This window comes from Sorex fumeus, unplaced genomic scaffold (assembly GCF_029834395.1).
Source record: "Sorex fumeus unplaced genomic scaffold, SorFum_2.1 ptg000122l, whole genome shotgun sequence".
Lineage (NCBI taxonomy): Eukaryota > Metazoa > Chordata > Mammalia > Eulipotyphla > Soricidae > Sorex > Sorex fumeus.
Genome location: NW_026606179.1, coordinates 1993122 through 2008405, shown reverse-complemented (window position 1 = coordinate 2008405; position 15284 = coordinate 1993122). Strand labels below are relative to the sequence as shown.

Genomic DNA, 15284 nt, shown 5'->3' with positions numbered 1-15284 from the left:
TGCCAGAGACTTCCCCCCACATCGCTTGACAGACTCAGTTCTGTGGTTAAAGTCCAAGGGTTTGTTTTTCTTGGATACTGCCCATTCCCTGTGGACCACAGTGGAGAGAGATTGTCTGGTGTTTGCCCTTCTCCCTCATTCATTTAGCATACCCCCTCTGATGATGACCCCGTCCACACAGCAGAAAAGCAGGAGTCTTTCTCCCTCTCTCTCTCCCTCTCTCTCCCTCCTTTTCCCTCTCTTGCTCCCTTCCTCTCCCTCTGTCTCTCCCTTTCTCCCCTCTCCACCTCCCTCTGTCTCTTCCCCTCTCTGCTCCTCCCTCTCTCTCTCTCCCCCTGTCTCTCTCCTTCCCCCCTTCCCCCCTCCTCTGCCCCCTTCCCCCCACCCTGTACCTGGCCATCAGAGCCTGGGTCTGTGTGCAGGAGTGCCCCCTGGCAGTGCTCCGGACACCACATGTGGTGCTATATTCACATCAAGATGAGCGGTTTGTAGTGGCATGTGTCCACTGCAGTCACATGCGAGGCAAGTGCTTTGACCCACTGACCCACTGTGCCATCTCCCTAACTCCTATTATATTAAAACTTTTTTTTTTGTTTGTTTTTGGGCCTCACTTGACTGTGCACAGTGTTTACTCCCGGTGGGCTCGGGGGAACCGTGTGTGGGAGCTTATGGAGGTGGACCAAGAGCAAGGCAAGCGCCTGGCCCCATGTTGTGGTCTCTTCGCCCTGATTGGGCAGCTCTCGCCCTGCCCCCAAGGGCATATCTGTGAGGGCAGCTGGTCCTCCCCCTGGACAGGCCTCCCTGAGCTCACAGCTGGGCGGGGTCAGCGGCTGCAGGCGAGGCTGGCCCATGTGAGGGCACAGGTATGAGAGGGTGGGAGCTGAGGGTGGTTTTAGGAGCTGGGGGTCCCCTGTGGCCTGGATTTGGCCGAGATCCGATGTCAGGTGCGAGTGGGAGGTGGAGACTGCGGGAGCTGGGGGTGTGGGGGCCAGGGGTGAGGGGGCCTTGTGCTTCCATCCTGGCGCGGGGGCCTGGGGAGGCAAAGTCACACTCACTTCTTTTTATTTTTTTAATTAATTTTTTGTATCACCGTGGGATAAACCCTTACAAAGCTGCTCGTGATTGGGTTCAGTCAGACAGTGTTCCAACACCCGTCCCTCCACCAGTGTAATTTCCCAGCACCAGTGTCCCCTGTTTCCCTCCCACCCCTCCAAATCCTTCCCATGCCAGCCTGCCTCTATGACGGGCACCTCTCTCTCTTCCCCTCTCCTCCCTCCCCTCCCTGCCCCTCCCCTCCTCTCTCCTCTCTCTCATTTTAGGTATTTTGGCCTGCAATACAGATGCTGAAAGGTTACCATGTATATCCCTTTACCTACTTTCAACGCTCAGTTCTTGGCCTGAGTGAGGATGAGTCAGAAGCGGGGAGACAGATAGAGAATGACTGCATTTATTTGTGGGATAAAAAAAACAACAACAACAAAAAAACCATATGAGACTATCATCCAAGACCAGGGAAAATGGGCTAGGAGGACTGGTCAGTGGTTGGAAATTACTACCTGTGTGTGGGGTGGAGGGTAGTTAAGATAGAGGAGGGTCCAGTCTGACAACAGTCATTGGAAGTGACCACGCTGGACAGGCTCACTTCTTACCCGTGGCCCTGGCTCTGCCTTCAGGGCTGTCCTGGGTTCCTGGCCCATGCTGACGCTCAGAGGGGAGTCTGGTGGGCAGGAGCATGGGGCTGCCTCCCCCTCTGTCTCCCCTGCCCCTCCTCTCTGACACAGGAGCCGAGAGCCCCACGTCCTGAGCCCCCCGGCCATTTCCTCCCAGGGGTGATACCTCCTCATGCCACAGACTTGGCTCCCTGTCCCTGACTGACTGTGTGACCCCATGGCAGCTGGGACGGGCCCAGTGTTGTGGCAGCCCCTTGGGTTCCAGAACATTCTCACCCCCAATAAAAAGTGTGCGTGAGTTGCCTCAGCCCCGCAGCCGCCTCCCCCCTCCCCGGAGCCTTAGTCTGGTCTCTGTCAGCTCTGGGCAGACCCTGGGGACTGCAGCTAGTGGTGATGCGGTGGTGAGAGTGAGGGGCCGAGCTGTGGACACTGGGTGGGCGGCGCAGGTACAGGTGATCCCCCACAGCCCACCAACTGGGTTGCGGTGGTCTGGCCGTGCTGAGCCCAGTCCCCCTGGGTGTGCACCAGCAGCTCTGGTGGCAGTGGGAGCCCCAGGTCATCACCTAGTGACGGGCTTCCAGGCCAGCACGCTTACGTGGACACTTGCCGCCGTCCATTACCTCTGCTTCCCCACCGTGGCCGCTAATGAACATGCGCCCGGGCAGTGCAGGGGTCGGGGAGCATTTGATGGCCTCATCCCGGCCGCCCTCAGCGTCATTGGGGTCTGTGGAGGGAGTAGGGTGCCAGGGGTGGGTGACAGCACCCAGCTACAGCACGAGGGCAAACCCCCCTCACCTGGTGTGGCCTTGTATCCTCACCTGAGACCGCACACATGTGGCTCCTGTGACTCTCTGCTGGTCACTGCCCCCCACCCTGTATCCAGCTGGAACTGCCCCTGGAGCGGGGGTGGTATCAGGCCTGGCCTGGGGGCTGAGTGGCCACAGGAGGAGTCTGGAGGGGTGGCCTTGGCCAGCTCACCCTGGTCATCGTGAACAGAACCATGACCCTCACTCTGGCTCCCAGATGGTCTCACCCATGGGGTGGCCGCTGGGGCGTTTGTTTTGATGGTGGAGTCAAACGTGGCCCCACGCGGTATTCCTCGGAGCAGGAAGGACAGCAGTGGCCATACAGGGCTGAGGCGGGGGAGCTGAGCCCGAGCCCACTGTGTGCCCCAGGATGGCAATGCAGAGGCTTGTGTCAGCTGCACCTGGAGTCGAGCTGGTCCAGGGTGGAGGGCTGCCACCCCCACCCCCATCCTCCCTCCAGGCTCTGGGGTTTTAGGGGAGCAGAACACATTGACGAGAAGTCACATTGGTGACCGAAAGCCCAATCTTCCGTTTCAAAAATAGCAGCTGACATAAATGAGTGAGTCTTCGCTCAGCCCTGGCAGGCTATTTCCAAAGGAAATTGCCGCCTCATCTGGCCGCTGCCCCCCCTCCCCCCCCCCCCAGCCCGTCGCTCCTTCCCCTGGAATGGACTGTGCTTTCCTGGCTAATGGAGGCGCTGGGCCGCACAGTCCCCTCTGGGGCCGCATCGCCGTTCCCGGAACCCGGCTCATTCCTCCCCTGCCCAGGGTCCACACCTGGGAGGGACACAGCCACAGAGGCAGGGGCAAGGCAGGTGCCCTGTACTGTGGGAAGCTCCCCCCCAGGGCCAGCAGTGCCCTCAGAACTGCGGGCTGGGCCCTCTCACCCCCCACCCTGCCTGCACTGTGCTCCCTCCACACTTCTGTCCCTTGGAGGATGCTGGTGCGCCCCGGGGTGCAGAGACCCTGTTCCCTGCCTCCCACAGCCTGAAAACAGCACCCAAAGTGGACCCCCATCCCCCGGCTCTCTAGTGCCCCACGTCTGGCCTTCAGGACTGGTGTTGGACTCATGTCCAGCACTCACCCAACATTCTGGTCTCCTGGTGGCGAGCGTCCCCACCCACATGCGGCCCTTGTACTTCACCCCTTCCCCACAGTGCTTCGGTCCTGGCTCAGGTGGGCCCTGCTGCTCCCCTCTGGAATATTCTGTCTCCCCCGATGCCTTCTGGCAGGTTTCACCTTAAATCTTCTGGACAACCCCCCCCCCCCCCCCCCCGCCTCCTCCCACCTCATTGTGCCTGAACCTCGGCCCTCCTCTTCCCTGGAGATGCTTCTCCGTCCTTCCTGCGGTTCACAGCCCCCCACGGGCCACAGCTCCCCACAGCCCACAAGTCCCTGTAGTCGACAGCTCCCAGCCGTGCTCACTGTCCAGTGCACAGTCAGTGCAGCAGCTTCTGGGGGACCAGGAGGGTCACTTCCCCATCCAGAGGAGGACACAAGGCCCAGGCACCCGGATCTGTGGGAGCCCCATGCCGCTTTAAGCCCTCTGCTCTTTTCTTGGGAGGGTTGTCGGGGACCCCCCAGAGAAGCCGAGGCTTAGAGATATTCTGGGTTGGGGGTGGGGCTCTCAGCGGTGGGGCCCAAGGGTCAGTCTGGCCGGCAGTGGGGTGACTGGGCGTCCACACATAGAGGTCTGTCTGATACTGCGCTGTGGTTTGGGTGCCGACAGGGAGAGCCAGGCTGCCATCCCTACCCCCAGGCTGGGTGTCTGGTGAGAGTGGCAGCCCCCAGCCTTGCTGCCCGGTCCAGGGAGGGAGGGGTGGGGTTGCTGCTGAGCTCGCTGCTGAGTGACGCCCGTCCTGCCAGGCTGGCCCTGCAGGATGAACTTCCGGGAGAGGAGAGTCCCAGGAGGTGGTACCCCGCAGGGTGTCAGCAGCCCAGCACCCGCAGGGTGAGGGGGAGCAGGATGAGTGTCCTGGGAAGTGTCTGGCAAATAAATAGGTGCCTCCAGATGCCAGATGGACAGACAGGCAGGTGGAGGAAGAACTGGTGGAGGTAGGGAGCTGCCTGCTGGGGGTGCTTGGGAGAGCGGGCAGCAGCCATACCCAGGGGCGGAGAGCAGCAGCCAGGCACCAGCTTACCTTCCCGCCATGGCGCCCACACATCCTGCCCAGGCGTTGTTACCCCGCACTGCCCTCAGCATACCCCCTGGGCGCCCCCCTGGTATTGGTGCCCCTTTTGCTCAACCCAGTGCCTTGCTTGCCCTGTATAGGGCTGGGGGGGGGGGTGGAGCACGTGCCATGCTCTCGGGTGCTGAGACGCTGGTGGCAGGGGTGTGGAGGCCACTGTCGGGTGTGGGCAGTGAGGCCTGTGTATCTGCTGGGGCCCCCCCATTTTCCTGTAGTCTTGGTGGCTCACACAGTGTGCAAACCTTCAGCCTTGGAGCTGGATCCAGCCTCACAAGCAGTTTCTTTTTGTTTTTCAGGTTTTTTTTTTTGTGGGGTTGGGCTCCTGGCTCAGTGCTCAGAGGTACTCGGGGGACCATGTATGGTGACAGGGATGGAGCTGGGACTGCTGTGTGTAGGGCAAGTGTCCTCCCTGCTGTACTATCGCTCCATCCCTCACAGGAAGAATTTTAAGTGCTCTTTGTGGAAGTCCATTTCTTTTTTATCTAGGTTTTTTTTTTGGGGGGGTCACACCCAGCTATGCTCAGGGGTTACTCCTGGCTCTGCACTCAGGAGTTACTCCTGGCAGTGCTCAGGGGACCATATGGGATGCTGGGATTCGAACCCTGGTTGGCCGCGTGCAAGGCAAACGCCCTACCCGCTGTGCTATCTCTCCAGCCCCTTTTTATTATCGAGTTTTTTAAAAAAAAATCTTTAAATTTTATTTTCATAAAGTTGTTCACAATAATTGATTTCATTCAATATTTCATCACTAACCCTACCACAAATTACACCTTCCCAGCACCGTTATTTTGTATTGCTTGTATGTAAAGGTCTATCTCACAGTGATTCAACAAAAAAGTAAAAAAAACAAAAAACAAGAAAACAGTTTGGTTTTGCGTCTGCATGCTCCTGGAATTCTAAAACGTTAAATAATTGGTCCGGAGACATCTTGCAGCAGATGCTCCGAGATTCATTCGCGTGTCTCTGGATCATGGCCATTGATGTGCTTAAATGGTACCCGGAGACAGTTCGTGGGGTTGACCACCCGGGACCCCAGATGGGTGGGGAGGGGGAGGAGGAGCCCCTTCCTAGCCCCTCGAGGCCTGGCGATTTCAGTCACTGGCCCCACATCCCGGGGCGAGCCTGTGGAAATGGGCCGTGAGGGTGGCCGGGAGGTTTGTGGCCACCGGGCTCATTTGGAGCAGGTGGAGGGACAGTGCCTGCCCCGGTCTGAGGTGCCCGTGGAAAAGGGAAGGCCGTTTCTGAATCTTCACTTACACATCAGGCCGTTGGGCTTTGGGAAGTTGAGAAAAGCCACTCGCCCTGGCCGCCCTCATGCGATGCCTTTTCTCGGGGCGGGGGGCGGGGTGGGGGGGGCGGCAGGATGGTGCTCCCCAGTGCTCCTCCCCTTCATCACCTTCTGGGCTGGCTCTGTTGAGGGCGTCACCCTGCCCAGTGACATGTCTGTCTGTCTGTCTGCCCACAGCTTCACCCAGGTCATGATGAGCCAGCCCCGGCTGGAGAGCCTGGACGGCCCCGTCACCTACCTGCTGGGCCTCGTGCTCCTGGTGGTGGGCAGCGTGTTTGTGCTGTCCAGCTTCTGGGCCCTGGGCTTCACCGGGACCTTCCTAGGTAAGACCCTGGGGCTGGGGGGTGCCACATGGGGCTGCACCCCTGCTGGGCTCTCCTGGCAGCTGGGACCCTCCCCCTGACTGTGTTTGGGTCAGAGCGAGGTGGGGTGGGGGACACAGTTCTCATGTGGTTCTAGAACTTTCAGCCGGGAGCCTTAGCTGGCCTGGCTGGGTGTCCTCATGCCGTGGGTCATGTCCAGCAGCTTGGAAGCCTCAGAGGGAAACTGGGGGCTGAGGGGGGGGCACAGGGGCCAGGCAGCCTCGGGCAGGAGAGAAAGGAGCGGGCACTGCCAGCAGAGGAAGCCCCTCCCTCCTCTCTCCCCTGCTTGTGTGCCCAGCAGATGAGCCTCGCGGTGTCATGCCCACAGCATGAGGTTGGGGTCAGGCTGTGCTGGGTGGGGGCTCCTGGGAGCCTAGGAAGAGATGCATCAGGAGCCCCTGGGGAGTGAGCAGTGGGTGTGAAGGGACGGGCCCATGCAGGAAGGCGGGGCGGGGCGGGGGAGGGCTGGGGCAGGGGTGCCCAGCCTGCCATGTGCTCCTGTGCTGGACAGAGCTTTGGGTGCGATGGGGTGCAGCGCAGGGGCAGGAGGGTCTTCCTGTGATGGGGCGGGACCCAAGGACCCCCAACACTGTGACCCCTCCCCCTGAGACAAGACAGGCCGAGGCCATCCCCACTCAGCCCATCTCTGGGTTCTGAGGCACGAAGCTGCTTCCCCACCATGACCAGCCCCCAGGCGGCTTCTGGGCCATTGCCTGCCTCTTGGGAAGCCGGCCTCAATGGCGAGCCTCCCTCCCACAGCTCTGCGGCGCCTTCTCTCCAGGACTGTGTGTGAGGGGTGCTGGGCGGGGTCCTGTTCCACCCCACAGTGACCTGGGGCTGGGGGCTCCCTAGAGAGCGTCTGCTGCGGTCTGAGGAGAGACCCGGGCGGGGACAGCGTGCAGAGGGAAGGGAGAGCAGCAGGTGGTGGATTGTAGGGCACTGGCCTTGCAAGCCTCCAGTCCGATCCCTGGCACCATGAAAAAATAAAAAAAGCGGGCATGGCTGGGGTGTGTGCCCACTCCCGGGATGCCCAGGGTGTCCCTGAGTCAGAACACTGTGGAACCGCCTTCCATGCAGGCCTCCAAGGGGACAGCCCCCCCCCCCCCCCGGGGAGGTGGTGTGGCCCAGTGGCACCTCCGTTCCCCATCCCCACCCGCTACAGGTGATTACTTCGGGATCCTCAAGGATGCACGAGTGACCTCATTCCCATTCAACGTCCTGGACAATCCCATGTACTGGGGCAGCACTGCCAACTACCTGGGCTGGGCCCTCATGTGAGTAGCCCATACCCCAGCATCCCCCACTGCCCTCTGCTGCTGGTGGGTGACCCGCCAGCTCAGCATGGGAAGGACACTCCTCCTTGGGAGTTTCCTCTCGGTGGAAAAGTAACGGGCAGAAGTCCCTCTGGGTCTGAGAGGGAGGCTGGCAGGGTGCGGGGGTGCAAGGGTCAGTAAGGTGCAAGGCCAGGGGTCGCCTGCCCAGTTGCCCGTGGTGGGAGCGTGGGCGTGGGTCCCTCCCCTGGAGGCTGCAGAAATGTGGGGTTCACATCACCAAATCATTCTCTTGATTCTTGGGGTCGATTTGAAAAAAACGACCCTGGCCCATGTCTGCTAGTAGCTTTCTGCTGAGCCCAGGCCCGGCTCAGGGCTTGTGGAACAGGCTGGCCTTGGCACACAGAGGGCTGGGCCTGGGTGGTGCCGTGCAGCCTGGGCCCCCCAGGGAGGGGCAGGTGTGGCTTCGGCTGAACTTTGCCACCCTGGAGGGGACAGAGCAGCTGCGAAGGGTCACCATGGCCCTCCAGAGCCTGCCCTTTGGGCTCCTACAAGCGTTTCCTGTAGAAGTCTGAAGATTTCAGAGCCACATGCTTAGATCTGACACACGCTCCAAAGACCAGGAAGGTTCTAGAAGCTAAGGTGGGCTGTCAACTCACTGTCATCTTCAGCCTCTCCTGGGAGCCAGGGGGGCAGCCCCTTCCCCAGCTCCCTTCCACACGGCCGACCTGCCCCTCCGGCCTGGCTCCTGGGATTGATGCATGCCCCAGACTGTCCAGGGCACAGAACTGCCCCCCATTTCCCCAGCATGCTGTTCCCCCCACCCCAGCCCCACTGCCTGTCCCTGAGGGCCCCTCTCCAGGAGCACCCCACCCAGCAGCAGCTGGCTGCCCCGACCCGGGGGTGTCAGGCAGGGGTCTGCCGGTGGTGCTCTGGGCTTTCCTGAGAGCAGCTGTGGGGGTGTGGCAGACACAAGCCATTACCCGGAAGGGGGGCTGTGGCAGACTTGGGGCGGTGGGGTTCCTGAGGGCATGAGGCTACGAACCCTGCCTAGCTCACTCACAGCCAGGCCCTGGCACCTGCGCAGCACTCAGGCCTGGGGCCTCTGGGCCCCATTTCTGCCTGTTTGGAACGGGTGGTCACACAGAGCGATGAGGGGTCACTCGGTTATGAGAGGTCACGCAGTGCTGTGAGGGGTCATGCAGGCGGGCAGTCAGAGCTCCTTCCTGGGCCCGATGCTGGGGCCGAGATGCCCTGGCTTTTCGGGTCAGGGTTGTTGATCTTAGGGGGTACACCATGACCCAGAGCCTGGCCTGGCTCACGCGTGCAGGGCCACAGAGGTGCGCACAGCCAGCTCTTGCCTGCCGGGGGGCTGGCTTGTGGCGGGGCCCCTTCCTGGGGAGCTTTCTGATGTGTTCAGCAGCCCAACAGCTCAGAGGCTTCTTTCCTGGAGCTTCCCCACATAATCGGGTGGCAGGAGGGTCCGTGTGCCCTGGACCCCTTTGCCCAGTGCTCTCATGTTGCCAGCCCGCTCTCCTCCCTTTTTCTGGCCGATGTGGACAGAGCAGTCCTGCGCCTACCCCCTCAGAACCCTGGGATCCGGGGGGCTCTCCAGAGGTAGAGGCAAGGTCTGGGTTGGGCTGGGGCAGTGCACAGGCCTGTCTGCGAGGCCCTCGGTCATCGCCCACATGGCCAGATAAAGGAGCGGGCAGGAGGAGAGAGAATGGAAGGAAAGGAGGAAAGAGGGAAGGGAAGGGGGAAAGGAAGAGGAGAGGGAAGGGAAGAGAGGAGGGAAGAAGGGAGAGGGAGGGAGGGAGGGAGGGAGGCAGGAGGCGGCAGCTGGAGCAGAGGTACCAGCAGGCCCAAGGGGGCTTCCCTGGATACTCAACGTGGCTTTGGGTGGACCCATGTGTAGAAAAGCGTTAGACTGTCAGCGGGGTGCCCAACCCCCGCTCCTGTGTGGAGCAGAACCCAGATGGCCTCGGCCGAGTGATCCTGAGCCTCCAGTCCTGTCCCTCCAGTGCACCCCAAATGTACCCCTCGCCTCCCACTTCGCTGGGCATCACCTGTCAGGGCTGGTGACCTGCAGCTGGGGAGGGACGAGTCAGCCTGCACAGGCCAGTTTGGGGGCGGGGGGGGGGGGGGTTGCACAGCACTTTCTGCTGATCGTGTCTCCTCCCCAGGAACGCCAGCCCGTCCGGCGTGCTGCTGACCGGGGTCGTGGCCCTCATCTATGTGGTGGCCATCCTGTACGAGGAGTGAGTAGGGGGCCTCACAGACCAGGGGCAGACCCCTGTCCACCGTCTGACACCCCACCGGCCGGGTCTCCCCTTGTGGCTGCTCGGTGACCAGGGTGGCGAGGGTTGGGCTGCCCATGCTCTGGGCTGTGCCAGGTCGGAGGGGAAGCTGAGAGCAGCCCCGTGGGACGGGCGCCCACCCTTGGCCTCCTGGCCCTTCACAGAGCCACTCATCCCAGGGAGGGCTGGGCGGGGGTGGCACCCGTGCCAGCTGACTCAGCCCCTGTCCCCAATCCCACAGGCCCTTCACTGCTGAGATCTACCGGCAGAAAGCTGCCCAGTCGCACAAGCGTAGCTGACGCCGCGGTTTTGTCCGTTGGAGAGAGAACGGCGCCGGGTTTGCTCGGCGAGGCCCGGCTAGGGCTGCCCCAGTGCCTTGCTTCCTGCTGCCTCGGGGTCCCTGGACATGCTGCTGTGACCACCGAGCACCCCTGCACACCACACCCTGATGCACAATAAAGGCACCCTGAGTCCAGCTCCCCTCTTCATCTGACCTGGGGGCGGGGGCAGAACACATGAGGGGCGCCTGGCCCAGCCCTGAAGGCAGCACCCCGTCCATGCATGCTGGGAAGGACACGCACAGGGACTGCCCACCTCGGCCCCGGCACGCGCCAGGACATGCCCTCGCGGTGCCCGGGACAGCCTGGGAAAGCCTGGGAAGTAGGGAGTGGACACACTCTGAGCTTGGGGAGCAGCATGGCAGGTGGAAGCCCGGTGCCCAGGCAGGCTCGGCTGGGCCGCAGCACGGGAGGAGCAAGTCACACGCCACTCTGGGGCTTGACCAGGCACTAACACTAGCAGAAAACTGGGCTGGGATGCTTGGTTGCTCCAAACCCTGTGTTTGGAGATAGGGTTGCCTGGTGGGTGACCTGAGGGTGTTAGGCGCGTCCCCACGGCTGTGTCCTGAGGCCTGAGGTGGAAGCCGGCATGCGCTGAAGGTGAGGGGGTGGAAGGGAAGGGCAGGCGCGTGGGCCCTGTTACCCGACAGCCACAGCCACAGTCAGTGCCATGATGGTAGGTGCCCTGGGCTTCCAGGTGGGGGCGTGTCTGGGTGACGCACAAGTGAGGGGAGGATGAGTTAGAAGCTCCCCCTGCTCTCTGAGGTGAAGTGCTGGGCAGGTAGGTGGACCCGGTGGACTAGGAGGAGGGCCCAGGGCCTGCACGGAAGCCCCTGTCACTAGGACACTTTGTTCCCCTGTCTTGGCTTTCAAGAACTTCCTGTGTGTGGGAGGGGGAGGGGCGGGGGGGCACGCCTTGCAGTGCTCGGGGCTCACTCCTAGCTCTGCTAGAGGCCACTCCTGGAGGGCCTTGGGGGACTGTATGCATTGAAACCAGTTGCTTCTGTGCCAGGCCAGTGCCCTGGCCTGCTCTTTGCCAGCCGGCCAGGCTGTAGTGGACACTGCCTCAGGGCCTAGCCGCGCCTCCCAGCCCACCCCATCAGCTGCTCACCTGTTTGTTGTTGCTTTGAAGATCAAACCTGGGGCTCCGACATGCAGAGCAGGAACCCCCTTTTCTGGTGGGGCTCCAGCAGGCTCTCTGGGCGGTCCCAGGCACGTGGCTACCTTATGCCTGCACCCAGTAGGATATAGTGGGCACGATTAATCTGGAATACCTGGCAGCGGTGGGCTGGGGCCACGTGCCCACATGGGAACCTGGCTGCCTTCAGTATTGCCGCCATCACTTGCTGATGTCAGGCCGATGGAGGGCTCCAGGTGGAGGCTGGGTTCTGGCCTCCCGGCTCCCCAGGAGAGCCCTGCTCGGGCTCTTGACTGCTCTCAGGCCCGTGCGCCTGGACGCGTCCCTCAGATGCCCACACACGGTGCCAGGTGATAGTACTGGCCATCAGCAAGGGCTACCAAGCTCCTGCTGCAATGCCTGACGGGCCATGATGTGCCCACATGGGAGAGTACCCCCCTTGGGGCCACACAGCTGTGCCCAGCCCTGCACCCTCCTCAGCTGCTCCCTCTGCAGTGACGCTTTGTGGACATCAGTCTAGCCTGGGGGCATGGCCAGGATAGCAGGCCTGCGACCCTCCCTTAAGACAAGAACAGGAGCCGGGCAGTGCCTATGGGTGGCACTCAGAGCTCTCATTGCTCTGACCATAACACCACATGGCCCAGAGCAGCCGCGGTCTGTGCCAGGCTGGGAGTGGGGAAGTTCCTGTCTGTGTGGGGTGGGGGTAAGAAGCGCCACCCCAGAGGATGGGGAGGACCAGGTCTTCAGGTTCCAACACTGCGCCCTGGGCACACTTGTGGTTTCCCTCTGTAAAATGCAGAGTATTTGCATTTGCAGAGTAATAGTCTGGACCCCCGAGGCAAGGCCTGAGACTCAGGTCCTGACTGCAGGAGGCTGATGAGGTGATGTCTGTGTGCCAACATCTGGGAGTGACACAGGCTGGCACCCACAGCCACAACCCGGAGTCCCTCAACTCACTGCCAGGCAAGCAAGCTCAGCCTGGACAGTCTGCCAGCCTCAGCAGCCCCTGCCCACTCGGGGTTACTGTCCAGCCAGCTTCCACGCTCAGACACAAACACAAGGACGCGCACGCGCGCGGACACCAGGCTGCCACTGCCCTCACCCACGGCCCTTCCCCGGGGCCTGGACCACCGGCCACTCCAGCGGCAACAGTGCTGTCCTCCTGGGGAAACTGCGTCTCAAGACTGGGAGAAAGGCGCTGACGCCTGCAGCAGAATGCGGGGCAGCGCGGGGGAGGAGGGGCGGGGGCGCCCAGTTCCCTCCGCTGACCGCTGACCCCAACCTGGCCGCTCCGCCCCACCCAGCCCTGCGTGCGGGGCTCTCTGCTGCCCTCTGGCGGCCGAGTGCCGGCGCCGCCACGGGCGCCCGCATTAGCGTCCACCGGCAGGCGAGCAGCAGGGCCCGGAGCTGGGGGTCCCTAAGGGATCGAGGGTCGCAAAGCTTTGTGAGCTTGGCGAATAGCGCCCGATAAGCACTGCCCTGCCGCTGCTGTTCTCTGGGGAAGCTGAAGCCCAAAGCAAGTGGGTGCCCGCGGGAGCTGTGAGCGCGGACTCCTCGCGCCAAGCGCAGCCGGGCCGGAGCGGCCGCAGCGGAGCCCGCGCGTGTCCCTCCGGCGGGCGGGGCGGGGCGCGGGGCGGGGCGGGGCGGGGCGCGGGCCGCCGGCGCGTATAAGAGCGCGGCGCGGGCAGCGGGTCGCCGCCACTGTCCCCGAGCCGAGCCCGCCAACCTCCGCGCTCCGCCGGCCCCGCGCCGCCCCGCCGCCGGCCGCCCGATGAAACTGGCAGCGATGATCAAGAAGATGTGCCCGAGCGACTCGGAGCTGAGCGTCCCGGCCAAGAACTGCTACCGGATGGTCATCCTGGGCTCCTCCAAGGTGGGCAAGACGGCCATCGTGTCGCGCTTCCTCACCGGCCGCTTCGAGGACACCTACACGCCCACCATCGAGGACTTCCACCGCAAGTTCTACTCCATCCGCGGCGAGGTCTACCAGCTGGACATCCTGGACACGTCCGGCAACCACCCCTTCCCCGCCATGCGGCGCCTGTCCATCCTCACCGGTGAGCGGGCGGGCGGGCTGCAGGCGGGGGGCGGTGGGAGGCAGGCGGGCGGGGGGCGAGGCCGGACGGGCGCCCCCAGCGAGCCGGTTTCTAGCCGCCCCCCTCACCTTCCCCTCTGTCCCCCCCAGGAGACGTCTTCATCCTGGTGTTCAGCCTCGACAACCGCGACTCTTTCGAGGAGGTGCAGCGGCTCAAGCAGCAGATCCTCGACACCAAGTCCTGCCTCAAGAACAAAACCAAGGAGAACGTGGACGTGCCCCTGGTCATCTGCGGCAACAAGGGCGACCGCGACTTCTACCGCGAGGTGGAGCCGCACGAGATCGAGCGGCTGGTGGGCGCCGACCCGCAGCGCTGCGCCTACTTCGAGATCTCGGCCAAGAAGAACAGCAGCCTGGACCAGATGTTCCGCGCGCTCTTCGCCATGGCCAAGCTGCCGCGCGAGATGAGCCCCGACCTGCACCGCAAGGTCTCGGTGCAGCCCTGCGACGTGCTGCCCCGGAAGGCGCTGCGCAGCAAGCGGCTGCTGCGCGCGGGCCAGCCGGCCGACGCCGTGGGCATCGTGGCGCCCTTCGCGCGCAGGCCCAGCGTGCACAGCGACCTCCTGTACATCCGCGAGAAGGCCGGCGGCGGCGGCCAGGCCAAGGACAAGGAGCGCTGCGTCATCAGCTAGGGGCCGTCGCCGCGACCACCGGACAGACGGGGCAGACGGGGCAGACGCGACGGCCGGCCGACCGCCCGGGACCCCGCGGGAGGGGCGGCGGCTGGGCCCGGGTCTCGCCCACCTCCGATTCCCCCTTGGCGGCCCCGGCCCACCCCCACGACCCGAGGGGCAGGTCCCAGTAGAGGGTGAACGTCTAGTTTCCCACGCAGCCCTGAGTGGGGGCGGGGTGGGCGCCGGCCAGCAGCAGGGACAGGACAAACTGGGCATTATCCAGTCTGCGACTTGGGTTGCCCTGATGGCTGGCGGCGGTTGACGCCCTGAGGACGAACTAGTGGGGTGCGGGTCCAATCATATTCAAGTGGTTTGTTTACATGTGTATGTGAAGTTGCACAAAAGAAAACAAAACAGCAAACTTGCACTTTAATGGTAGTTCTGGTGTCATCACAGACATGAACAAAATCTTATCCAGGTGTTTCTATTGTGTGTGTGTCAGTCTGTTATTGTTACTTTTATATATAAAATAAAATAATTTAAAATGAAAAAAACCGGTTTCCTTTGCTTTTAGAAATGAGCAGGGAGATGGGTGAGACTGCGGTGACTTCCTGCTGCTCTGGGGCTGAAACCACCTTTCCGGTCACTGCCCTGCCACTGCAAACTGCTCCAGCTCTGCAGTTGACTGGGCTGAAGCCCTTTTATTTATTTAGGAAGGAATCCTTAACTGCCAACACTGTCAATCAAGGAGTTTAGGGTGTTCCCCAGAGAAGCTTCTAGTCATTTGCCCTCTAGGCTCTCCTTTGATCATTTTTGTCACAGGAAGGTGCAGTGTCACAGTCTCTGTGCTTTTGTCATTGTACTCAGGGTAGGCCCTGGGGCAGTGAAACCTGGATCTTCCCATGGGTCTGAGGGTCACTGCTTCCAGAGAAGGAATTGGAGCCTTGGGAAATGGAGCTGGGGCAAGCTGATGCAAGACCCCCATCAATGCCAGGACCGGGGGAAGCTGATGCAAGAGTCTCAACCACGCCAGGACTCCCAGCAGTCGGGGGTCACTCATCTGAACTTGGGCCCCAGCTCAGTGGCTGAAAGCTCTAGATGGGCGACTGCAGTCAAGGCGTCACTCAGATTTCCCCTTTGGAAACACATGGGGGAAACACAGTCTCCTTTGCAGGGGAAACTGTGAGGATTAAGTGCCTAGAACCCAGTAATCAGAT

The 15284-nt window shown here is 62.3% G+C and overlaps 2 protein-coding genes across 6 annotated transcripts in view; both read left to right on the top strand.

The window, feature by feature from the left end:
- Positions 1-10352, top strand: part of PEMT (phosphatidylethanolamine N-methyltransferase) — a 69234-nt gene extending 58882 nt beyond the window's left edge. For all 5 annotated transcript variants that reach the window (XM_056136921.1, XM_056136920.1, XM_056136918.1 and 2 more), the window contains exons 4-7: positions 6130-6275; positions 7477-7588; positions 9769-9843; positions 10124-10352. In XM_056136921.1, coding sequence (XP_055992896.1) covers positions 6130-6275; positions 7477-7588; positions 9769-9843; positions 10124-10181 — 391 coding nt within the window. In that variant the 3' untranslated portion in view covers positions 10182-10352. The remainder of the gene's footprint in view (positions 1-6129; positions 6276-7476; positions 7589-9768; positions 9844-10123) is intronic.
- A 2663-nt stretch (positions 10353-13015) lies between these two features.
- On the top strand, positions 13016-14112 carry RASD1 (ras related dexamethasone induced 1). The gene is made up of 2 exons (XM_056136916.1): positions 13016-13415; positions 13544-14112. Exons 1-2 carry the CDS (start codon positions 13130-13132, stop codon positions 14083-14085), a joined length of 828 nt encoding a protein of 275 aa, XP_055992891.1. The 5' UTR covers positions 13016-13129; the 3' UTR covers positions 14086-14112.
- Positions 14113-15284: the final 1172 nt, after the last annotated feature.

What these genes read in the sequence shown, in the direction of transcription:
- RASD1 (XM_056136916.1), top strand. Translation starts at nt 13,130, where the DNA reads ATGAAACTGGCAGCGATGATCAAGAAGATGTGCCCGAGCGACTCGGAG. An exon ending in GCGCCTGTCCATCCTCACCG is followed by an intron (nt 13,416 to 13,543) that starts GTGAGCGGGCGG and finishes TGTCCCCCCCAG; the next exon opens with GAGACGTCTTCATCCTGGTG.